The sequence below is a fragment of the Nerophis ophidion genome, linkage group LG17 (assembly GCF_033978795.1).
Source record: "Nerophis ophidion isolate RoL-2023_Sa linkage group LG17, RoL_Noph_v1.0, whole genome shotgun sequence".
Classification (NCBI taxonomy): domain Eukaryota; kingdom Metazoa; phylum Chordata; class Actinopteri; order Syngnathiformes; family Syngnathidae; genus Nerophis; species Nerophis ophidion.
Window position 1 is genome coordinate 21,416,024 of NC_084627.1, and position 27,048 is coordinate 21,443,071.

At 39.3% G+C, this 27,048-nt stretch overlaps 1 protein-coding gene across 1 annotated transcript in view; it reads right to left on the minus strand.

Moving 5' to 3' along the window:
* LOC133536203 (potassium/sodium hyperpolarization-activated cyclic nucleotide-gated channel 1) overlaps positions 1 to 27,048 on the minus strand; it is a 284,495-nt gene that overhangs the window by 234,770 nt on the left and 22,677 nt on the right. Inside the window, exon 2 of the mRNA XM_061876534.1 lies at positions 9,067 to 9,490. Coding sequence (XP_061732518.1) covers positions 9,067 to 9,490 — 424 coding nt within the window. The remainder of the gene's footprint in view (positions 1 to 9,066; positions 9,491 to 27,048) is intronic.

Below are 27,048 nucleotides of genomic sequence, written 5' to 3' on the forward strand. Positions count from 1 at the left end.
TGGCAAGAGGAGCGATTGCATTGATTACATAACATTTCTACTTGTGCGAGCATACCGCGTGGGCTTTGACTTTGTGGATTATTTCTATCTACTTCTCTGATATAAAGTGGGAGTTATCATTTATAGGTGGCAGGGGGAGCGATTGCATCAACTAAATGTCATGAATACATATGGAAGCATAACCAAGGCTTTAATTTTGTGGAATTGTGTCTATAATTTCCGGTGGCAGTTATCCATAATAACGGACAGAAGGAGTGATTGCATTAACTACATAACATGAATGCATGTGAAGGAAAAAACGTGGGCTTTAACTTTGTGGATGATTTGTTATCTACCTCTAGAATGTAAAATGGCAGTTATCAATAATAACTGGAAAGAGGAGCGATTGCATTGATTACCTAACATGTCTAGTTGTGCAAGGATACCTTGGGCTTTGACTTTGTGGGCTATTTCTATTAACTTCTCTGATGTAAGGTGGCAGTTATCATTTATAACTGGCAATGGGAGTTATTGAATCAAATAAATGCAGTGACTACATGTGGAAGCACAACCAGGTCTTTAACTTTGTGGATTATTTCTATTTGTGTCTATGATATCCGGTGGCAGTTATCAATAATAACTGACAGGAGGAGTGATTGCATTAACTACATAACATGAATGCATGTGAAGGCAAAACGTGGGCTTTGACTTTGTGGATTATTTGTTATCTACCTCTAGAAGGTAAAATGGCAGTTATCATTAGTTGTGCAAGGATACGGTGGGCTTTGACTTTGTGGGCTATTTCTATTTACTTCTCTGATGTAAGGTGGCTGTCATCATTTATAACTGGCAGGGGGAGTGATTAAATGTCGGGACTACATGTGAAAGTATGACCAGGGCTTTAAACTCTGTGGATTATTTCTACTTGCGTCTATGATTTTGGGTGGCAGTTTTAATAATAACTCACGCTAGGAGCGATTACATTGACTATATAACATGATTGCATGTGAAAGCAAAACGTGGGGTTTAACTTTGTGGTTTATTTGTATCTACTTCTAGAATGTAAATGGAAGTTATCATTAATAACTGGCAGGAGGAGCGATTGCCTTGATTACATAACACATCTACTTGTGCAAGCATACCGTGGGCTTTGACTTTGTGGGTTTTTTTTATTTACTTCACTGATGTAAGATGGCAGTTATCATTTATCACTGGCAGGGGGAGCAATTGCATCAACTAAATGCCGTGACTACATGTAAAAGCATAAAGTGGGCTATAACTTTGTGGATTATTTGTTATCTTCTTCTAGAATGTAAAGTGGCAGTTACTATTTATAACTGGCAAGACAAGCGACTGCGGTAATTATATAATATGTGGACATGTGCAAGCATACCGTGGGTTTTTTGTCTATTAACTTACATGATGTAAGGCGGCAGTTATCAACAATAACTGGTGAGAGAAGCAGTTTACCTTTAATGATTTACTTAACAATTTATGAGAACTTTAATTATTATTTATGTATATAACAATCATTTACTTATTGTGTTCTCCAGAGTACAAACCAATGTGTTAATAAATAAGGGGTACGATTAAATAAGCTCTGGTTTTTCCTACTCCTTTTGGGCAAAAAAACGTGGAATATGGGATGCATTAATTGTAATTGTATGCATGCAAACTAAAATTATCACAATTTTGTCCAAATGAGTTAGTAAATGTGACAAAATATATGATGTTTCATTACATGCCTCCATAACACGCAGCATCGCCAACTAGTGGCCCGGCATGCATCTTACAGCATATTCACTCGCATATACAGTAGGGCAAAAAAGTATTTAGTCAGCCACAGATTGTGCGAGTTCTCCCACTTAAAATGATGACAGAGGTCTGTAATTTTCATCATAGGTACACTTCAACTGTGAGAGACAGAATGTGAAAAAAAAAAAAATCCAGGAATTCACACTGTAGGAATTTTAAATAATTTATTTGTTAATTATGGTGGAAAATAAGTATTTGGTCAACCATTCAAAGCTCTCACTGATGGAAGGAGGTTTTGGCTCAAAATCTCACGATACATGGCCCCATTCATTCTTTCCTTAACACGGATCAATCGTCCTGTCCCCTTAGCAGAGAAACAGCCCCAAATCATGATGTTTCCACCCCCATGCTTCACAGTAGGCTGGGTTTTCTTGGGATGCAACTCAGTATTTTCTTCTTCCAAACACGACGAGTTGAGTTTATACCAAAATGGATACATGGATGATACAGCAGAGGATTGGGAGAATGTCATGAGGTCAGATGAAACCAAAATATAACTTTTTGGTATAAACTCAACTCGTTGTGTTTGGAGGAAGAAGAATACTGAGTTGCATCCCAAGAACACCAAACCTACTGTGAAGCATGGGGGTGGAAACATCATTCTTTGGGGCTGTTTTTCTGCTAAGGGACAGGACGAATGATCTGTGTTAAGGAAAGAATGAATGGGGCCATGTATCGTGAGATTTTGAGCCAAAACCTCCTTCCATCAGTGAGAGCTTTGAATGGTTAACCAAATACTTATTTTCCACCATAATTTACAAATGAATTATTTAAAATTCCTACAATGTGAATTCCTGAATTTTTTTTTTCACATTCTGTCTCTCACAGTTGAAGTGTACCTATGATGAAAATTACAGACCTCTGTCATCATTTTAAGTGGGAGAACTTGCACAATCGGTGGCTGACTAAATACTTTTTTGCCCCACTGTATGTTTGTTTTGGGCTAAATTGTCATTTAAAAATGAAAATTTTTGTTAAAAAAAATTGTTTTCCTAGTTCAGGATATGGCCCCATTTCAGACTGTCTAGTGGAGAAAGTCTCCTGACTCGGCAGATGGAGGAAAGAATTGGTGACAAAGTGAGGAGGGGCTGTGGCGGCTGGGGGTGCAGTAAAGCACACGACAGATGAAGCCATGACGGACATGCATGCTGGATGACGACTTATCGTTGACTGAGTAACCAAGTGAGTCCGTCCCAAGGCTGTGATTCAATGACGGTTGGCTGCTTCAATGCCATTCTAATGGCCGGAGAATGCATGCAGGGTGCAATATCCCTCATCCTACACCTAACTCGATACGACAGCTTGGAATTTTTCCACTGGCTCGCTTCTTCCTTCTCTTCGCGCTCCTGTGAAAGTGTCGGATGCGTTATTCGGGGTGTGCATTTTAACACCAAAGGAGCCTTTTTTGTTGTTTGTTTTTACATTCTTATATACCGCACTGGTTGCACGTTATACCAGTGGTTCTTAACCTGGGTTCGATCGAACCCTAGGGGCTCGGTGAGTCGGCCTCAGGGGTTCGGCGGAGCCAGTCAAGACACACCCGACTCATCCACACTTGCCAGCCTTGAGACGTCCGATTTTGGGAGATTTGGGGAGTGGGGGTTGAGTTTGGCGGGGTGGTGTATATCGTGGATTCCAGAAGAGTTACAGCTGCAAGGGATTCTGGGTATTTGTTACGTTATGTTACGGTGCGGATGTTCTCCAGAAATGTGTTTGTGCCTCTGTTTGGTGTGGGTTCACAGTGTGGGTGCGTATATGTAACAGTGTTAAAGTTGTTTATACGGCCACCCTCAGTGTGACCTGTATGGCTGTTGAGCAAGTATGCATTGCATTCACTTATTTGTGTGTAAAAGCCACATAAATGATGTGAATGTGCCGACACGCCGTTTGTATGGAGGAAAATCGGACGTGACGACATGTTGTAGAGCAGTAGTCCCCAACCTTTTGGTGCCGGGAACCGGTCAACGCTTAATAAATTGTCCCGCGGCCCGGGTGCAAGGAGTCCTTTTTTTTTTTTTCTTTGTCATGAAAAAGGGACGTTTTTGTCTTGAAAAAGGGAGGTTTTTGTGGTTGATGCACTAATTGTAAGTGTATATGTGTTTTTTATGTTGATTTAATAATTATTATATATTTTTTTTAAATAAAAATGAATAAAAAATTCTTCTGCGGCCCGGTACCAATCGGCCACGGCCCGGTACCGGGTCGTGTCCCGGTGGTTGGGGACCACTGTTGTAGAGGACGCTAAAGAAGAATGGTTGCCCCGGGAGATTTTCGGGAGGGACACTGGAATTCGGGATTCACCCGGAAAAATCGGGAGGGTTTGCAAGTATTGACTCATCGTGTAAATAAAAACTTCTCCGTATCGGCGTATCGTGGATACGGCAACAGCAAAAGTCATACTGATTTGCACTTGTGTAATTTTTTGTGAGTTCATGCACGGTTGATTTTGTACACCAGGAAAAAAAACATAAAACTTTGTCTTGAATTAAAAAAAAAAAAAAAAATTCACAAAAGAAGGGTTTAGGTGAATGCGCGCATAAAACTGGTGGGGTTCGGAACCTCCAACAAGGTTAAGAACCACTGCGTTATACACTACTGAAAGTAAATACAACACCTGCAGGAAGGAAAAAGGTGACATAGGAAAAGACAGGAGTGGAAGAGAAGGAGCTCGTTAAAGTGTGCTTGAGGGGTGTTAGTCAGATCCCTGCGTGCTCAATGCAGATTCCCATTAAGCATTCAATGCAATTTGTCGGTGTTTCTGACCTGGCCTGCGTCACCTCATCCTCCCACAGCCTCATCCTGTTTGCAGCTGGAATGCATAATCAGCTTCCCACGTAGTGAGCATAGCCAGCATAATGACAACAAGGAAGAGATGTGTCTAAGAAGGTGTGGAGGTGGCCAAAAACACAAGAAAATAGGGTTGTCCCGATACCAATATTTTGGTACCCATACCACAATGTATTTGGATACTTTTCTAAATAAAGAGGACCACGAAAAATTGCATCATTGGCTTTATTTTAACAAAGAAATCTTACGGTACATTAAAAGATTTTGGCCTTAAATTAAATAGTGAACATACAGTGGGGCAAAAAAGTATTTAGTCAGCCACCGATTGTGCAAGTTCTCCCACTTAAAATGATTACAGAGGTCTGTAATTTTCATCATAGGTACACTTCAACTGTGAGAGACAGAATGTGAAAAAAAAAATCCAGGAATTCACATTGTAGGAATTTTAAAGAATTTATTTGTAGATTATGGTGGAAAATAAGTATTTGGTCAACCATTCAAAGCTCTCACTGATGGAAGGAGGTTTTGGCTCAAAATTTCATGATACATGGCCCCATTCATTCTTTCCTTAACACGGATCAATCGTCCTGTCCCCTTAGCAGAAAAACAGCCCCAAAGCATGATTTTTCCACCCCCGTGCTTCACAGTAGATATGGTGTTCTTGGGATGCAACTCAGTATTCTTCTTCCTCCAAACACGACGAGTTGAGTTTAGACCAAAAATTTATATTTTGGTTTCATCTGACAACATGACATTCTCCCAATCCTCTGCTGTATCATCTGTGTATCCATTTTGGTATAAACTCAACTTGAAGTGTACCTATGATGAAAATTACAGACCTCTGTCATCATTTTAAGTGGGAGAACTTGCACAATCGGTGGCTGACTAAATGCTTTTTTGCCCCACTGTACAAGACAACTTGTCTTTTAGTAGTAAATAAGCAAACAAAGGCTCCTAATTTAGTCTGCTGACTTATTCAGTAACATATTGTGTCATTTTGTCATTCTATTATTTTGTCTAAATTATAAGGGACAAGCTGTAAAAATGGATGATAAATCTACTCGTTCATATACTGTTAATATCGGGTTATTTTCCGTTTCGACATGTTCTATCTACACTACTATTGAAATTTAATAATCACTTATTTTTCTGTTGTTTGGATACTTTATATTAGTTTTGGACCATACCACAAATCTGACACCAAGTAGTTACAGGATCATACATTGGTCATATTCAAAGTCCTCATGTGTCCAGGGACATATTTCCTGAGTTTATAAAACATAATATAAATAAATAAAAAATGGAAGAAGATGTTGTGATGCCAAAAAATATTGATGTAATCATAGCAGAATGGACAAGATACGCTCCTGTACTTGGTATCATTACAGTGGATGTTAGGTGTAGATCCACCAATGGCATTTGTTTATATTTTGACGCGGGTGAGCTAAAGTTAAAGTACCAATGATTGTCACTGATTGTGGCAAAATTATTCTCTGCATTTGACCCATCATCCTTGATCACCCCCTGGGAAGTGAGGGGAGCAGTGAGCAGCAGCGGTGGCCGCGCCCTACGGTGTGTAGAGAACCATGTTTAGCTATTCCTCGTCCTGCAGGGATGATACTTGTAAGAAACTTACTTTATTTGTCCCCAAGGAGGCGAGGAATAGTGATTTCGAATTAGTTAAAACACTGCCGACTGCGGATGGATGTTAGCCACTAGCTAGCTAGCCATGTCTTAAAGTGCCTCTTACTGAGGGTGTTTCAGTGTTGTTAACTTAAACTTTATCTTTGGTTTTCAGGCCAAAATGCATCCGTTCTCCCTTTTCTGTCTGCACACTGTGTCTGCTTGTAAGTACTCTGTGATTGTGCTCCTAATCTCGCAAAACCAGCAATGTCATGACGTGACGACGCGCCGTCATGCAAATTGAAAAAAATTTAAAATCAAGAAAAAAATTGGGCAGCCGGTACATTTCAAACAACAGTATAGTACATTTTTTTGATTCATTAGTACCTTGATACTATACCAGTACCAGTATACCGTACAACCCTACAACAAAAATAAAAATGCACAACAGGGCAAGAAACTTAATGGCAATTGTTCTCTCCAAAATTGCGATTCGATTGTTTATATGTTATACATGTAAATGCATAAAACTGAAAAAATAGGGCGTGAAGGAAGACATGTGACTTTTTTAAATTCTTGTCACAAGGTGCCACACATTAGAACAATATGCAATTATTCTCTTTAAAAATATTTGTTTCTCTGTAGACCGACTCAGAGCTTAAACTGAAAAAATAATGGATATAAACTATACAGTGCGTATAACGTAATGTACAAACCCTGTTTCCATATGAGTTGGGAGATTGTGTTAGATGTAAATATAAACGGAATACAATGATTTGCAAATCATTTTCAATCCATATTCAGTTGAATATGCTACAAAGACAACATATTTGATGTTCATTATTTTGCAAATAATCATTAACTTTAGAATTTGATGACAGCAACACGTGACAAAGAAGTTGGGAAAGGTGGCAATAAATACTAATAAAGTTGAGGAATGCTCATCAAACACTTATTTGGAAAATCCCACAGGTGTGCAGGCTAATTGGGAACAGGTGGGTGCAATGATTGGGTATAGAAACAGCTTCCCAAAAAATGTTCAGTCTTTCACAAGAAAGGATGGGGCGAGGTACACCCCTTTGTCCACAACTGCGTGAGCAAATAGTCAAACAGTTTAAGAACAACATTTCTCGAAGTGCAATTGCACCAAATTTAGGGATTTAAACATCTACGGTCCATAATATCATCAAAAGGTTCAGAGAATCATCTGGAGAAATCACTCCACGTAAGCAGCATGGCCGGAAACAACATTGAATGACCGTGACCTTCTATCCCTTAGACGGCACTGTACCAAAAACCGACATCAATCTCTAAAGGATATCACCACATGGGCTCAGGAACACTTCAGAAAACCACTGTCACTAAATACAGGTTGTCGCTAAATCTGTAAGTGCAAGTTAAAGCTGTACTATGCAAAGCGAAAGCCAATTATCAACAACATCCAGAAACACCGCCGGCTTTTCTGGGCCCGAGATTATCTAAGATGGACTGATGCAAAGTGGAAAAGTGTGCTGTGGTCTGACGAGTCCACAATTCAAAATGTTTTTGGAAATATTTGTGTCATCCGGACCAAAGGGGAAGCGAACCATCCAGACTGTTATCGACGCAAAGTTCAAAAGCCAGCCTCTGTGATGGTATGGGGGTGCATTAGTGCCCAAGGCATGGGTAACTTACACATCTGTGAAGGAACCATTAATGCGGAAAGGTACATACAGGTTTTGGACCAACATATGCTGCCATCTAAGCGCCGTCTTTTTCATGGACGCCCCTGCTTATTTCAGCAAGACAATGCCAAGCCACATTCACCGCGTAAAAAAAGAGTGCGGGTACTTTCCTGGCCCGCCTACAGTCCAGACCATTGTCCCATCGAAAATGTGTGGCGCATTATGAAGCGTAAAGTACGACAGCGGAGACCCCGGACTGTTGAACGACTGAAGCTCTACATAAAACATGAATGGGAAAGAATTCCACTTTCAAAGCTTCAAAAATTAGTTTCCTCAGTTCTTAAACGTTTATTGAGTGTTGTTAAAAGAAAAGGTGATGTAACACAGAGGTGAACATGCCCTTTCCCAACTACTTTGGCATGTGTTGCAGCCATGAAATTCTAAGTTAATTATCATTTGCAAAAAAAAAATAAAGTTTATGAGTTTGAACATCAAATGTCTTGTCTTTGTAGTGCATTCAACTGAATATGGGTTGAAAATGATTTGCAAATTATTGTATTTCGTTTATATTTACATCTAACACAATTTCCCAACTCATATGGAAACGGGGTTTGTATATATATATATATATATACATATATACATACATATATACATATATATGTATGTATGTATATATATATGCATATGTATACATATACATATATATACATACATACATATATATGTATATATATACATACATATATATATATATATGTATGTATATATATACATATATACGTATGTATATATACATATATATATATATATATATATATATATATACATATATATATATATATATACATATATATATATATATATATATATATATATATATATATATATATATATATATATATATATATATATATATATATATATATACAGACACATATATAAAATGCAAGTAAGCTTTTAAAAGTCCCTCCATAAAATCTTAACACGGAACATTAAAGCCTTTATCCAAATGATATATTTGAGCAAATTGAAGCCAGTTAACTGAAGCTGACGTTGCTGCTCGTTACACACTGATAAGCCCGTCTGAGTGACAGCACATTTCACTTTATATCTTGACCTTTCAACCACGCTGCTGCAGCCGGGGTAAGACGAGAGAGAGAGAGAGATAGAGAGAAACGCCAAGTCCAGTACTCACCTCCTCCCACTGATGGATGTATCGGATGAGTCGAGACAGTCTCAACAGGCGTAGGAGACTGAGGATCTTGGTGAAACGGACGATTCGCAGGGCGCGGGCCGTCTTATAAACCTCAGAGTCAAATCCTTTCTCCACTATAAAAAAGATATAATCCACCGGTATGGAGGAGAGGAAGTCCACGACGAACCAGCTCTTCAGGTAATTCATCTTGATGACCTTCGGGTCAAGGATGATCTCGGAGCTCTCCTCATTGACGATCCCCGTCCTGAAGTTCATGACCAGGTCCACCAGGAAGATGGTGTCCGAGGCCACGTTAAAGATCAGCCATGTGGTGGTGGTCTCCTCTGAGAAGAAGGTTATTCCCACAGGAATGATGATTAGATTCCCCATCATCATGATGAGCATTATCAAGTCCCAGTAGAACCTGCGGGGCGAAGCACACCACACCAAGCCTCAGGACGATTGAAGGAGGAGACACACATTTTGCACGTATCACTGAAGCAGAATGAGTTTAATAGTTAAATAATATTGAAACGGCGGACATTTCTCCATGAAAATATGAAAAAGCTGTTGATGCTGTATTTGACGGAGAAGCAATGATGTACATTATGATTACATTACTTCATACAACTACTGTACTTGTTAGTAAAACATCCTATTGTATTGTTTTTACACAATATATGAAGTGAAGTGAATTATATTTATATAGCGCTTTTCTCTAGTGACTCAAAGCGCTTCGAATAATGAAAGCCATTCACTAAGTCAATGTTATTAAACCTTTCTAGAGCAAAGCAACATTTTTTGCGTTGGAAAAATCCGGAGGCGCACCACCAGCAGAAATAATAAAAAAACGAAATTCAGTTAACAGTAAAAAGTAATTGTCGCAATTGTTGGGTATGACTTTAAACTAAGGCTGGGCGATACATCAATATATACGATATATCCCTGGTTTGTCTCTGTGCAATATAGAAAATGAATATATCGTAATATTCGAGTATACGATCTCACACAGTTGCTTTTAGCTGCGGACATTACACTTCAGGCTCTTCTCACTCTTTCCTGTCTTTCCTTCTCACAGACAAGCAGGCGCACATTCTTACACACGTCACATACTGTCACGTCATACGTCACATACGTACACGCCCTCGCAGAGCAGAGAAGTAGCAGACTGGGCTACGTTACCTGCTAACATAGCCGTACGAGAGAAAGACGTTGCGGGTCTGGTAACAAATGAAGGAAGACTTAATTCCCAATAAAAAAAGCAGGGTTTCCATCGGCTTCAAGTGGGAATATGTCAAACAGACAACCGTAATTTGTCAAGTGTGGGGCAATAGTGTTGCTGTAAAAAGTAGCATTACTGCTAATATGTAGCATCATTTGAAAAGTCACTCACTAGAGAATGAAGAGAATTTCGTAACCGTAGTAACATACCAAATAGTGAAGGACGAATACTATTTGATTTCCTATTAAGCAGCTCATGGGAGTGGGGCTGGACTCTCTGGCGGGGGTGTCAGAGAGAAGAAGTCTAGCAAGACTCCTAGCCATTACGGACAACACCTCCCACCCACTACACTCGGACCTCGCGGATAAAATGAGCACGTTCAGTGGAAGGCTTGGACTCCCAAAATGTAACATGTTCCTTGACTGCACTTAAATGTAGAATATATGTAGAATATATTTATATTATTCATATATTATATATATAATATATGTCATATATTATTTATTATTGTTATTGTTTATTGTGAGCGAACTGTGGTGCTGAATTTCCCCTAGAGATCAATAAAGTACTTTCTATTCTATTCTATTCTATTTTTATTTGACACTTAAAATGTCTCTGGCAATCTTGCACTTTATGTTTAGGAAACGACTTGAATGTTTGTGCCATTGCTTAATAACTTTAATAAATACACTTTTGGTTAATTGACTAAGTTGTGATTTCCCTCTCTGCATGAAAGTTTAAAAGTAGCGTATATTCATGCAGTATGAAGAAGAATCATCATTGTCACCGACGTCCCACTGGGTGTGAGTTTTCCTTGCCCTTATGTGTGTCACAACATGGCTTGGACGTGGATTCTTTCCTCGACGCAGATGAGAATCAGCACGAGTGAGGCGTGGACGTGAGTACATGGTTGTTTATTTAAACACGATAATAAAAAAACAAACTAAGGGCGCTCACAAGGAGGTACAGACACTTGGCTATGAACAAACAAAAGACTAGCATAAATGCTGCAAACCACAAACATGAAACAAAAACACTTGCTCGGTTGGCATGAATGATAATGACTATAAACAAAACTAGCACAATAGCATAAATACACAAACTTACAAGGCATAGAACTGGATGAGGGCATGAAAGAGGTGCAGCAAGGGTAGCGTGTGTGCGTGTGTGCTTGTGTGCGTGTGTGAAGATCCCAGAATGAAGACAAAAAAAAGAGTGACTTAAGTAGCTATGATAATTAGTGAAAACAGGTGTGAGGCTGAGGACAGGGACATGACATGACAGGTGAAAACTAATGAGTTGGCATGGAGACGAAAACAAACCAGGAAATGCCAAGACAGAACTTAAATGTCCAAAAAACTAAACATAACCTGACCAAAATCCAAAACAAACTTACAGGCGTGACAATGTGGGCCTACCGAGGATGTCGTAGTGGTTTGTGTTGTGGTTTGTGCAGCCCTTTGAGACACTAGTGATTTAGGGCTATATAAGTAAACATTGATTGATTGATTGAATGTTTTAATGTAGACACATAGAATCATCATACTGCTGTGATTATATGTGTCAAGTGTTCATTCAAGGCAAAGGCAAAATATTGTAATATATATCGTATATTGCGATACGGCCTAAAAATATTGCGATATTAAAAAAAGGCAATATCGCCCAGTAGACACATAGAATAATCATACTGCTATGATTATTTGCATCAAGTGTTCATTTAAGGCGAAGGCAAAATATGGAGATATATATCGTGTATCACGATATGGCCTAAAAATATCGAGATATTAATAAAAGGCCATATCGCCCAGCCCTAAATACTTGGTTAATATATTCAAGTCACAAAATGTAAATGGAGTATTATTGGCACTTTTTGGATGGCTATTTACAGGGTTAACCATGAATTGATTAACGTGGACCCTGACTTCAACAAGTTCACAAACTTATTCCGGTGTTACCACCGGTGTTACCATTTAGTGGTCAATCATACGGAATATGTACTGAACTGTGCAATCTACTAATAAAAGTTTCAATCAATCAATCAATCAAAGTTTGATTGTCGGAATAGAGGCCTAGTATTCAAGTTTATTTACGAGTTAGAATGCAATAAAAATTCAACATTGCAAACATTTCGTGTTACATTACACCTCTTTGCTTTTTTATACCTCTTTTTCATGTTTTTTTCTGTAATCGTAATTTTAAAATGTGCCGCCATAAACAAATAGCTGCGGGCCTGAATGTCCTCAAGCCACACTTTGGACACCCCTGGACTAAGCTAACTCTTGCTATCTGACAATCGCTTTTACTGACGCCGTCCGGAATCCAATTATCTTACTGCTGTGTGAAAGCACACAAAAGTTGAAGCAATATCAAGCTTCACTGGCTTCTGTGTGAAAGGCACGGGGCAAATAAACGAGCTCTGTGTGAAAGAGTTTAATGTCAGCTCTTCCATCCTGCTTAAGTTGTCATATTTGCAGTATTCCTGCAGCCGGGGCTGGATGTAAGCGGTGAATTTAGGGGCTGCCTCCACTGCGGTAAAATAGCCGTCCATTCGGCCGGGGCTGCGTTAATGCCCCTGCCCTCAGTGTGCTGACGAACAGGGCCACAAGACATTCATCAGCTCCCCAGCGTCCCCGGGACCCGATAACGGCTGAGCGACCACGGATGAAAATAGATGCTTTCAGGGTTTCTATCTCATGCTACTAAAACCTCCCCGCTGACGCCATCCCAGCCTCTGGTGAGCCTCGCTTGTCCGTCCGCCGCCTTCCACCCGGGATGGAAATTGACTAGCTTGGCCTGCCTAGCTGGCAGCCCGCCTTCTCTTGCTGGCAGTCTGGACACCCAGTAATGGATCTGTTTGAATTAATTAAGCCCCAGCCTTGGCTTTATAAATACCCGCAGATCGCATGTCCGATAATTGTCTTCACTTAAACTAACCAGCGGCCCTCTAGGTGCTCCGTAATAACACTAAGGTTATTTTTACACGGCCGGTCATTGAACCGAGGCTGAAGGTGCTGACTTGTTTGTATGCAGAGCCTTGACTTACTGGAAAACCTTGGGCCAGGTATCAGAGTCATTACTCTCTGGTCTTCATGGCAGTGAACTACTGTACAGCAGCCGGCGGCCATGAGCTTGACAACGGTATTATTCTTTTACATCAAGGTGTGATAGAAGAGGCGTCGCTTTAAAAAAATGTTTTACCTCAGTAGGTTGAAGTTGGGGATCCGCTTTAAAGGGGAACATTATCACAATTTCAAAAGGGTTAAAAACAATAAAAATCAGTTCCCAGTAGCTTGTTGTATTTTTTGAAGTTTTTTTCAAAATTTTACCGGTCCCCGAATATCCCTAAAAAAGCTTTAAAGTGCTTGATTTTCGCTATTTGCGATCCGACTATCCATTTCCCTGTGACGTCATACAGTGCTGCCAATGTAAACAAACAACGGCGAATACCACAGCAAGATATAGCGACATTAGCTCGGATTCAGACTCGGATTTCAGCGACTTAAGCGATTTAACAGATTATGCATGTATTGAAATGGATGGTTGGAGTATGAAAGTATTGAAGAAGAAACTGAAGTTATTGAGCGAATAGCTATTGACGCTATTCATAGCCATAGCATGGCCGAATAGCTGCGTTAGCATCGCAGGTAAAATGTGCGGACCAAACGATCAGGACTTTCGCATCTTGTGACACTGGAGCAACTTAAATCCTTCGATTGGTAAGTGTTTTTTTCGCATTAAATGTGGGTGGAAGGAAACGTAATATAGTTGCAAATGCATCTGTAGGTTATCCATACATCTCTGTGCCATGTCTGCTTTAGCACCGCTGGTAAATAGCATGTTAGCATCGATTAGCGTAGCATGTTAGCATCGATTAGCTGGCAGTCAACATCAACAAAACTCACCTTTGTGAATTCGTTGACTTTAAAGTTGCAAATGCATCTGCAGGTTATCCATACATCTCTGTCCCATGTCTGCTTTAGCACCGCCGGTAAATAGCATGTTAGCCTCGATTAGGGTAGCATGTTAGCATCGATTAGCTGGCAGTCACGCCGCAACCAAATATGTCTGATTAGCACATAAGTCAACGTCAACAAAACTCACCTTTGTGATTTCGTTGAATTTATCGTTGCAAATGCATCTGCAGGTTATCCATACGTCTCTGTGCCATGTCTGTCATCGCCGGTAAAATGTGCAGACACTTTGGCACATTCAATGGGGGTCTGGCGGCAGACACTTTCGCATCTTCGGTGCAACTTGAATCCCTCCCTGTTAGTGTTGTTACACCTTCCGACAACACAGCAACGACGCATGATGTCTCCAAAGTTCCAAAAAATAGTCGAAAAAACGGAAAATAACAGAGCTAAGATCCGGTGTTTGTAATGTGTTGAAAATGAAAATGGCGGCTGTATTACCTCAGAGACGTCACGTTCTGACGTCGTTGCAAAAAGAGCGATCAACAGAAAGGCGTTTAATTCGCCAAAACTCACACATTGAGAGTTAGGAAATCGGTTGAAAAAATATATGGTCTTTTTTCTGCACCATCAAGGTATATATTGACGCTTACATAGGTCTGGTGATAATGTTCCCCTTTAAATGATGTCATGAAATGCAGGAATGCAGGAAATGCATGGAAACCACGATGGACCCCACCGGACATATTCGATCTTTTATGACGCACAATTGACTTAATGCCCTTGAGCAAGGATGGTGAAAATAGATAATTACTGGATTTGGCTATGATATTTTATTATACGGGACTAGAGTTACAAAATAAGGACCCAGGGTTTCCCCTTAAAGGCCTACTGAAATGAGATTTTCTTATTTAAACGGCGATAGCACGTCCATTCTATGTGTCATACTTGATCATTTCGTGATATTGCCATATTTTTGCTGAAAGGATTTAGTAGAGAACATCGACGATAAAGTCCGCCACTTTTGGTGCTGATAAAAAAGCCTTGCCTTTACCGGAAGTCGCAGACGATGACGTCACAAGGGTGAGGGCTCCTCACGTCCTGACATTGTTTTTAATGGGAATCCTCCAGTGGTAAGAGCTGTTCGGACCGAGAAAACGACAATTTCCCCATTAATTTGAGCGAGGATGAAAGATTTGTGGAGGATCATATTGATAGCGAAGGACTAGAAAAAATAAATAAAATAAAATAAATAAAAAAGCAACGGCTGCGGGCGGCGGCAGTGTGAACGTTTCAGATTAAACACATTTACTAGGATAATTCTGGAAGATCCCTTATCTGCTTATTGTTTTAATAGTGTGTTAGTGAGATTGTAAAGACATACCTCGAGGTCGGATGGCTGCGGTGAACACGCAGTCTCAGAGAGAAGCAGAGGAGCCAAGCTCACAGCTGCCTTTTAAACAGCTACTGCAGGAGGACGAATATTCCAATGATGTCTCCGGTAAGATATATATCACAATTTTCCCATCCAAAAACATGCTGGTTGACATAGATAAACATGTTCGCTTGACCGCTCTGTGTTAAAAACAAAGAAACACCGGCTGTGTCTCGGTGCTAAAAACAGCTGCAATCCACCGCTTTCCACCAACAGCATTGTTCTTTATAGTCTCCATTATTAATTGAACGAATTGCAAAAGATTCAGCAACACAAATGTCCAAATTACTGTGTAATTATGCGATGAAAAGAGACGACTTTTAGCCGTGAGTGGTGCTGAGCTAATATTTCCTGACAGTCCATGACGTCACGCGCACGCGTCATCCTTCCGCAACGTTTTCAACAAGAAACTTGCGGGAAATTTAAAATTGCAATTTAGTAAACTAAACCGGCCGTATTGGCATGTGTTGCAATGTTAATATTTCATCATTGATATATAAACTATCAGACTGCGTGGTCGGTAGTAGTGGGTTTCAGTAGGCCTTTAAAGCAGGGGTGTCAAACTCATTTTAGCTCAGGGGCCGCATGGAAGAAAATCAGTACACTGTTAAAATCATGGCTATAAAACAAAAAAATAAAGACTACTTCAGATTGATTTATTTGTCCTACTTTGGCCAAAAAGAGAACAAATACATTTTGAAAATGTTATGATAAAAATATAGAAAAAAATACCTTCGCCGGTAAAGTTAAGATCCATGAAGGAAAGAAGAAAGGGAATGAATGTTTATAACTGAATAACTTTACATATGCATAAACATTTGTTTAGTTTTTTTAATTAAGCAACGCTTATGAAAACCTTTTTCCAAAACAAAATATAACAGTGGTTCTCAAATGGGGGTACTTGAAGGTATGCGAAGAGGTACGTGAGATTTTTTTTAAATATTCTATAAATAGCAACAATTCAAAAATCCTTTATAAATATATTTATTTAATAATACTTCAACAAAATATGAATGTAAGTTCATAAACTGTGAAAAGAAATGCAACAATGCAATATTTAGTGTTGACAGCTAGATTTTTTTGTGGACATGTTCCATAAATATTGATGTTAAACATTTCTTTTTTTGTGAAGACATGTTTAGAATGAAGTTGATGAATCCAGATGGATCTCTATTACAATCCTCAAAGAGTTACTTAAGGTGATGATTACTTCTATGTGTAGAAATCTTTATTTATAATTGAATCACTTGTTTATTTTTCAACAAGTTTTTAGTTATTTTTTTCAAAATAGTTCAAGAAAGACCAATACAAATAAACAAAATATTTTGCACTGTTATACAATTTAATAAATCAGAAAATTATGACATAGTGCTGTATTTTACTTCCTTATCTCTTTTTTTCAACCAAAAATGCTTTGCTCTGATTAGGGGGTATTTGAATTTAAAAAATGTTCACAGGTGGTACATCACTGAAAAAAGGTTGAGAACCACTGCAATTTAGAATGTCAGATATAACTGGATAACGCATACATTTATCATTTTTTATCAAAACGGCTACAAAAAAGTGAGACCCCATTTTGAAAATTCCTAGCGCCAACACTGATGTAGTATTGGTGCGTGCAAAACAAGAACAGCAGGTGGCTGTGGACTACGAGGGGTTCTAATACTAATTAAATATCATCCCGGGCTCCATAGATAAATCATTCAGATCCGGCCCATGAGCCTTGACTTTGACACCCCTGGGTTAATGTAACGAGTGGTGGCGTACCGCCATTGCAAAATTAATGTATTGTTTTTTAAAGTAATATAATTAATTGTAGCCTCCAGAAGAAGACAAAAGTCAGATACTATTTTTAACTTTTATTACCAATTTTATGTTAGCAACAGGCCCAATTCCAACACATATTCCCTCCTGTGCACACACGTGCATCTTCATGCATCACTCCCAGACACACAATAACACTTCCTCATTCTCCGCCAATCCACGCTCAGGCACGGAGGGTATGTTCGCAATCATTGGAACAATAAATAATAATCAGAACCACACAAATATTAAAAATAACCAACAGCAGTTGTTACATAATGAATAAATATACAAAGTGGATCCCACCGGACATATTCAATCTTTTGTGACGCGCAACTGACTAAATGTCCTTGATCAACGATAGTGAAAATAAACAAATACAGGATTTTGCTACGTTATTTTATTATACGAGACTCGGGTTACACAATAAGGACGCAGGGATTCCCTTTAAAGCAGGGGTGTCAAAAAGCTGTGCAAACGCGGGCCGGACAATTAAAATCATGGCAATAAAACTAAAAAATAAAGACAACTTCATATTGTTTTCTTTGTCTTACTGTGGCCGAAAGTAGAACAAACACATTCTGTAAATATTGAAATAAAAATATAGAAAAAAATACCAGTAGCGGTAAAGTTAAGTTCAATGAAGAAAAGAAGAAAGTGAATGAATGTTTATAACTGAATAACTTTACATAAGCATAAAAATGTGTTTTCTTTTGTAATGTATTTTTTATTTTTTTAATTAAGTAACGCTTATGACAACCTTTTTCCACAACACAATATATAATGTCAGATATAACTGGATAGGCCCTGCGATGAGTTGGCGACTTGTCCAGGGTGTACACTGCCTTCCACCCGATTGTAGCTGAGATAAGCACCAGCGCCCCCCGCCACCCCAAAGGGAATAAACGATAGAAAATGGATGGCTGGATAAAACTAGTTAACGCATACATTTATCATTTATTTTCAAAACGGCTACAAAAAAGTAGGGACCCCAAAAATTTACTGCAGGGCCCCATTTTTATAACTTGATGGGGTCCCTGGAATCCCATTGTGAAAATTCCTAGTGCCAACACTGATGTAGTATTGGTGCGTGCAAAACAACAACAGCAGGTGGCTGTGGACTCCAGGTGGTTCTAATACTAATCAAATATCACCCCGGGGTCCATAGATAATTCATTCAGATCCGGCCCATGAGCCTTGACTTTGACACCCATTCCTTAATTGCAAAATTAAGTGTTTTATTAAAGTAATATCATTTATTGTAGCCTCCAGAAGAAGACAAAAGTCAAATGCTATTTTTAACTTTTGTTGCCAATTTTATATTAGCAACCGGCCCAATTCCAACACATATTCCCTCCTGTGCATCACATGCATCACTCCCAGACACAATAACACTTCCTCATTCTCCGCCAATCCCTGTTCAGGCACGGAGAGTATGTTCGCGATCATTGGAACAAGGAACAATAATCACAAGCACACAAACATTAAACATAACCACCAGCACTTCGTTACATAATGAATAGTGGATCCCACCGGACATATTCAATCTTTTGTGACGCGCAATTGACTAAATGTCCTTGATCAACGATGGTGAAAATAAACAATTACAGGATTTTGCTATGTTATTTTATTATACGGGACTCGGGTTACACAATAATGACTCAGAGTTTCCTTTTAAAGCAGGGGTGTCAAACTCATTTTAGCTCAGGGGCCGCATGGAGGAAAATCTGTGCACACGCGGGCCGGACTATTAAAGTCATGGCAGTAAAACTAATAAATAAAGACCACTTCAGATTGTTTTCATTGTCTTACTTTGGCCAAAAATAGAACAAACACATTCTGAAAATAATAAAATAAAAATATAGAAAAAAATACCGGCAGCGGTAAAGTTTGCATCCATGAAGGAAAGAAGAAAGTGAATGGATGTTTATAACTGAATACATTTACAAATGCATAAAAATGTGTTTTCGTTTTATTTATTTTTTATGAATTAGGTAATATTTATGACAAGATTTTTCCAAAACCCGATATAGAATGTGAGATATAACGGGATAAAACATGCATTTATCATTTGTTTTCAAAACGGTTACAAAAAAGTGGGACCCCAAAAATTTACTGTGGGACCCCATTTTGCGTACAAAACAACAACAGCAGGCGGCTGTGGCCTGCGGGCCGGTTCTAATACTAATCAAATATCCCCCCGGGGGCCATAGATAATTCATTAAGGTCCGGCCCATGAGCTTTGACTTTGACACCCTTGCCTTAATGTAACGAGTATGGAAAAATTAAAGCCAACACACAATAAAAATAAGTGTTTTTAATGTGAAACAAATTAAAATAATATAAATTATTGTAGCATCCATAAGAACACGCTAATTGTTACTTGTATTGCTAATTTTATACTAACAACCGGCCCAATTCCAACACATATTCCCTAACACTTCCTCATTCTTCGCAAATACCCGTTTGGACACGGACGGTGTGTTCACAATAAGGGAAACAATGAACATTAATCAGAACCACACAAACATTAAACATAACTACCAGCAGTTTGTAACATAATGACTACATGGCCTATTATTTGCCCACTACTGACTGGTGATGCACCAAAAATACGGCCGCTGAAAGAAAACTTTGACCAACGGAACAGTGTTGCCAAAACCGGATGTTGTGATGACGTAGGCCAGTGGTTCTCAACCTTTTTTCAGTGATGTACCCCCTGTGAACATTTTTTTTATTTAAGTACCCCCTAATCAGAGCAAAGCATTTTTGGTTGAAAAAAAGAGAAAAAGAAGTAAAATACAGTACTATGTCATCAGTTTCTGATTTATTAATTTATTAAATTGTATAACAGTGCAAAATAGTGCTCATTTGTAGTAGTCTTTCTTGAACTATTTGGAAAAAAAGATATAAAAATAACTAAAAACTTGTTGAAAAATAAACAAGTGATTCAATTATAAATAAAGATTTCTACACATACAAGTAATCATTAGACTTAGACTTCCTTCTTTATTGTCATTCAAATTTGAACTTTTCAGCACAGATAAAAACGAAATTTCGTTACATAAGCTCATGGTAGTGCAGGATAAAAAAAAAAAAGCAATAAGGTTCATACATAATTAAATAAATATATATAAATAATATATAAATATATGTATAAAATAAATAAATACATATACATAAATAAATAGATCAGATTACTGTACAGATCAATATATTGCACTTTTTCACATGCGTCCATTTTTATGGGTGTATGTTCAATCAATCAATCAATCAATGTTTACTTATATAGCCCTAAATCACTGGTGTCTCAAAGGGCTGCACAAACCACTACGACATCCTCGGTAGGCCCACATAAGGGCAAGGAAAACTCACACCCAGTGGGACGTCGGTGACAATGATGACTATGAGAACCTTGGAGAGGAGGAAAGCAATGGATGTCGAGCGGGTCTAACATGATACTGTGAAAGTTCAATCCATAATGGATCCAACACAGTCGCAAGAGTCCAGTCCAAAGCAGATCCAACACAGCAGCGAGAGTCCCGTTCACAGCGGAGCCAGCAGGAAAACATCCCAAGCGGAGGCGGATCAGCAGCGCAGAGATGTCCCCAACCGATACACAGGCGAGCAGTACATGGCCACCGGATCGGACCGGACCCCCTCCACAAGGGAGAGTGGGACATAGGAGAAAAAGAAAAGAAACGGCAGATCAACTGGTCTAAAAAGGGAGTCTATTTAAAGGCTAGAGTATACAAATGAGTTTTAAGGTGAGACTTAAATGCTTCTACTGAATGTTAATCATCAACTTAAAGTGCCCTCTTTAGAGATTGTAATAGAGATCCATCTGGATTCATGAACTTACTTCTAAACATTTCTTCACAAAAAATGAAATCTTTAATATCAATGTTTATGGAACATGTCCACAAAAATCTAGCTGTCAACACTGAATATTGCATTGTTGTATTTCTTTTCACAGTTTATGAACTTACATTCATATTTTGTTCAAGTATTAGGAATGTGAGTGTGAATGCTGTCTGTCTATCTGTGTTCGCCCTGCGATGATGTGGCGACTTGTCCAGGGTGTACCCCGCCTTCCTAGCTGAGATAGGCACCAGCGCCCCCCGCCAAATAAGCGGTAGAAAATGGTTGGTTGGTTGGTATTTATAAAGGATGTTTGACTTGTTGCTATTTATAGAATATCTAAAAAAAGTACCCCCAGGGGTACGCGTACCCCCATTTGAGAACCACTGACTCAAGCAATATGCACACGATTGCATCAGCGTTCCTGTTCTGTAACCCTGTACACTGTTTGTTTGTCTCATCTTGAACGAGTTTGTGCTGTAAACAAAAAATGTGTCGTACTTGTTGCAATGACAATAAAGACCTACCTATTGAGTCCTGACTAGAAGCAGGAAGTATGAACATATTAGTCCAGTTCTTCGATCATAGCACTGGCTTCCTGTTGCTCAGAGAAAAGAGTTTGACACAGCTCTGATAGTGTTCAAGTCTGTTCCTGATATTGTGCCAAAGTACATCTCTGACATGTTAGAACCATATGAGCCATCTCGGCCTCTGAGACCTTAATGGAGTGGTCTCCTGCTGGAGTCCAGAGTCAGGACCAAACGACTGCCTTTCAGTTTCATGCTCCTAAGGCGCTCACAGATGAGGATGAGGATGAAGAACAAAACAAGAAGGCAATGAAAATGTCCCACATCCTAAAAGACATTATAAAAAACATTTCCACCATAATAAAACAATTGTAATGATGCTTTATTGTTTTTGTTTGTTCTTTTTTTTTGTTGTGTTATCCCTTGCAAATGTTGTCATGTTTCTTTTGTTTAGTCTTTTTATTTGTGTTTCAATTTTGATTACCGATTGAAAAATATAGAGAAAGATTAAAATCCATGTACATATTTTGAAAAAACGTATAGACATGTGTACTTTTATGTTCTGATTGTTTGAATTTTGCATATCATATAGTGTTTGTGTGGTGTCAAATGTTTGTTTTTAAAAAGAACTGTGATTGGTCGGCTTGCTCTGACATCATTTCCTTCGCGAACGTCTTCTCCTACGGTTTTGAAGCAACAATGTGTACATTAAAAGAGCAAACATTAAAGTGAGAGACGGTGGCACTACTACACTCAGCAAAACTTGCTGCCAGTAGTTCGCGGTTGCACGCACCGAAACAAAGATTGTGGATGACTGACAAAAGGCTCACTCTGTTCATGTGTTGCATAAACGTGCTAATAGCATCGCTTAGAGTGTAGTGTTGCACAGTATAAATAATAAGTAGCACAATATTAATAAATTAATAGTGGTGCTATTCTGCTATCAGCAAATACCACTACTTTTTATTTTCCTGGCGCGCCGTCTATTAGGTTCAAACACTGATGACATCTATTAAACAAGACAAGAAGCAAAATAAAAAAAAAATTAAATTTAGCTCAATGAGGAAAAACGCATCGACACTGTACACAGTGTCGTCCCACGCTCTAACGAAAGATTGTACGTCTCCTCTTTTATTTGGACTTTCTCTGATTACATGGCAACAGATGTTTCTAAGGGAGGGGGGTCGTAAACAGCCATTTGATAAAAACAGTTCACAGAAAAGGTCGTAAAACAGTAGTGAGAAAAGGTGCCTGGAGGGGAGTCAGGCCCTGCTTCCTCTCCGCTTTGTAGATCTCGGATCAAGACAATATCTTTCTGTGGGTTACAATACATCGAAGAAACCGAACCCCTCCCGTCTCCTCCCATCGTACACAGTGGAGCTTTACAAGCCTTCTTCTTCGGATGGACAACCCTAATACAGTGTGACCTCTTGTATCCAGTTTGAAAGCCAGAAACAAAGAAAAGAAGCACAGAGATGTAGCAATGTATCGATGACAGCAAAGTTGTTAAAGGCCTACTGAAACCCACTACTACCGACCACGCAGTCTGATAGTTTATATATCAATGATGAAATATTAACATTGCAACACATACCAATACGGCCAGTTTAGTTTACTGAATTACAATTTTAAATTTCCCGCGGAGTTTCTTGTTGAAAACGTCGCGGAATGATGACGCGTGCTTGTGACGTTATTTGTTGGAGGGGACATATTAGCCCAGCACCACTTACGGCTAAAAGTCGACTCTTTTCATCGCATAATTAGACAGTAATTTGGACATCTGTGTTGCTGAATCTTTTGCAATTTCTTCAATTAATAATGGAGACTATAAATAAGAATGCTGTTGGTGGAAAGCGGTGGATTGCAGCTGCCTTTAGCACCGAGACACAGCTGGTGTTTCTTTAATTGTTGTGAAGCTTTAACACAGAGCGGTCAAGCGAACGTGTTTCTCTACGTCAGCCAGCATGTTTTTGGATGGGAAAATTGTGATATTAAGTCGGCTCTTACCGGAGACATCAGTGGATTACTGGACCTCCTCCTGCAGCAGCTGTCAAAAAAGGTAGCTGTGAGCTTGGCTCCTCCATGGCTTCCATCAAAGACACTGGCGTTCACCGCAGCCATCCGGCTTTGAAGTATGACTTTACAATTTCACTAAAACACTATTAAAACAATAAGCAAATAAGGGATCTTCCAGAATTATTTAGTAAATGTGTCTAATTACATCTGAAACCCTCACACTGCTGCCGCCCAGAACCGTCGCTTTTTCCTTTTTTTTTTGTGCTTCACTCTAACTTTCCTTATCCACAAATCTTTCAACCTTGCTCAAATTAATGGGGAAATCATCGCTTTCTCGATCTGAATAGCTCTTGCTGCTTGAGGCTATGATTATAAAAAATGTGAGGATGTGAGGAGCCCTCACACAGGTGACGTCATGCGCACATCGTCTGCTACTTCCTGTAAAAGCAAGGCTTCTTTATTAGCGACCAAAAGTTGCAAACTTTATCCTCGATGTTCTCTACTAAATCCTTTCAGCAAAAATATGGCAATATCGCGAAATGATCAAGTATGACACATAGAATGGACCTGCTATCCCCGTTTAAATAGGAAAATATCATTTCAGGAGGCCTTTAAGTTCATTTTCATTCATCGTTCCATTAATTGACTTATTAACAATCAGCCCAGGCATGAACTTTTATGATTTATTTAATGCCTCTGGACATCCAATGTTATGGTTTTAAATGCCATTTAAGGCCTTTTAATGCCTTTTAATGACCCCCAGATACTTTTTGTGAGTTGAACCAGTAAAAAAAATACAAATAAAAAAAACTTGCAGTAAAAGTTTTTCCAAAGAGTTGAAGCATCATGACCCACTTAAATACATCTTTCGAGACGCTCTGACAATTTTAAAATATTTACCGCCTCGTCATTTGCAACCAAAGCCTAGCCAAACAGCCATTGCTTTATTTATTTATTTATTTTTGAAGAGCTGGTCACAAAGCGTGACGACGCAGCCAGCCACACTAACACCGCATACAGCCCCTGCTACATCATTGAATTAAACGCTTGCTTTCACACTTCAGCCATGATGCACGCAGCCCCCTAGCCCCCCCACACCCCCCCACCCTTTCCAACATTAACCAAGAGCTTTCAGTCCCCGGTTTAACTTCTGCTTCAAGCGGCTATTCCACTTTGGTGCCGTCAGTCTGCTAATTTGTCAAGCGGCTCGGTACAACACACCCCAGTAGGGATTGATCGAAACGAGAGACCTGACCGCTGCTTTGCGAAAACACAGAGGGGCCGGGGCGGCCACGCCAACTCAACGCACCGCCGGTCAACTGAGTTAATTGAATAAGCACATCTCAACACTTCCCAAAAATTAAGCAGGCAAACACAAGCGTTGAAGTCTGTGGTTGTAAATCCGGTGTTTTTACCACAGAAAGAATATTCCTTATCAACGGTGACGCCACAGAGGGTTTATGTTTAAAGCCTATTATCGATCAGAGCTTTATGGATAAATGCCAACGTATCATTATAGCCCTATTAGTGACGGGGATCAATACCAGGCTATAAATGGATGCACTAGCAGAAATGCTCTGCAGGATGCGTTTGCCACTTTTACAAAAACACGCCGCAAAAACACCATATCGTGCTGGGCAGCTAATGCTAAAACACATGTACCAAAGACGGCCGAGCTGAATGTTTGTTTAACGCCAGGGATGTCAAAGTCCAGGCCTGCAGGCCAAATCCGGCCCGCGAATGAATTATCTATGGCCCCCGGGAATTCAACGTTCCCTCTGATTGCACACTGCTCACGCGTCCTCTGCGAATGTCACATCTAGGCCGCGCACAAAATCGAATAAAAAGATAAACGCATAACAGTGTGCACGTCTGCCGTCGCTCACATGTGCGCCATTGAATGCTCAAGGAGTTTTGGCATTTGCTCACACATTTGAAAAATTGGAGGGACAATTGCCCGGGATGATATTTGATTTAGCCTTTTATTTCCGACATTACTTTCTTGTTCCACGCTGTGATTTTTGTAACTATTATCATTGTTTTCTAGTTTGCTTCTAAATGTATTTTTATTTATTTTTACACTTGTTTTTACCGTGTCTTTACACTGCAAAAAGTCAGTGTTCAAAAACAAGAAAAAAAAATACAAAAATGAGGGGTATTTTACTTGAACTAAGCAAAATTATCTGCCAATAGAACAAGAAAATTTGGCTTGTCAAGACTTTCCAAAACAAGTACAATTAGCTAACTTCAATGAACCCAAAAATACCTCAAAATAAGTATATTCTCACTAATAACAAGTGTACTACTACAGTATAGGAGTACGTAGTTTCTATTGTTTCAATGAAAAAAACCCGGCAAAGTCTATTTGGCTGTCATCTGTTTTAATATGAGAAACAATTGTGTCAAAGTCATGATTTTGTTTAATATTCTTGAAATAAGAAATTCTTACTTTAAAAAGTAGTTTTATACTTGTGAGTGTTGATGACACAGCTTTGCAACATTTGATATTCTCGTTTCAACCATGTTTTGCTCAATATAGGTCATCAAATCTCAGCTACAAGCTGTAATATCTTACTGAGATCATTTAAGACCTAAACACTTAAAACAAGTAAAACACTCTAACATAAAATCTTATGTATGGCCGCACAAGTCCCGGGATGCCCTAAATGTTCATAACACACACAGCCGAGTCCCGTGGGGAGAGGGGATGAAAGTTGGAAAAGTCAGCAAAAGTCCCAAAAATTTTCAAAATACCTACACAGGTTCGAATCCCACAAGTTCCGCCGCCGGCCGGGATACACATAATGTCCAAAACGCGCCCAGCAAAGTCCCACGGGAAGGTGGGGAGAAAAGTGAGAAAAATTGGGGAAATGTTCAAAAGTCCCACCCGGGTTCGAGTGTGCACTCAAACTCAAACTCGAACCCGGTTGGGACTCGAACCTGGGTAGGTATTTAGAAAATTTTGGGGGACTTTTGCCGACTTTTCTCATTTTCCCCCCCTACTTCCCGTGGGACTTTGCTGGGTGCGTTTGGCGGGACTCGTGGGACTGGAACCCCGCCCGGGGAGGTATTTTGGACACAATTGGGACTTTTGAACATTTTGGCCGCCTTTTCCCCCTCTTCTTCCCTGCCTTCCTGTGCACCATTGCTGGGTGTGTTTTGGACACTTGGACAAAAAAAGTTTCAAGCATATTTTACTCAAAATAG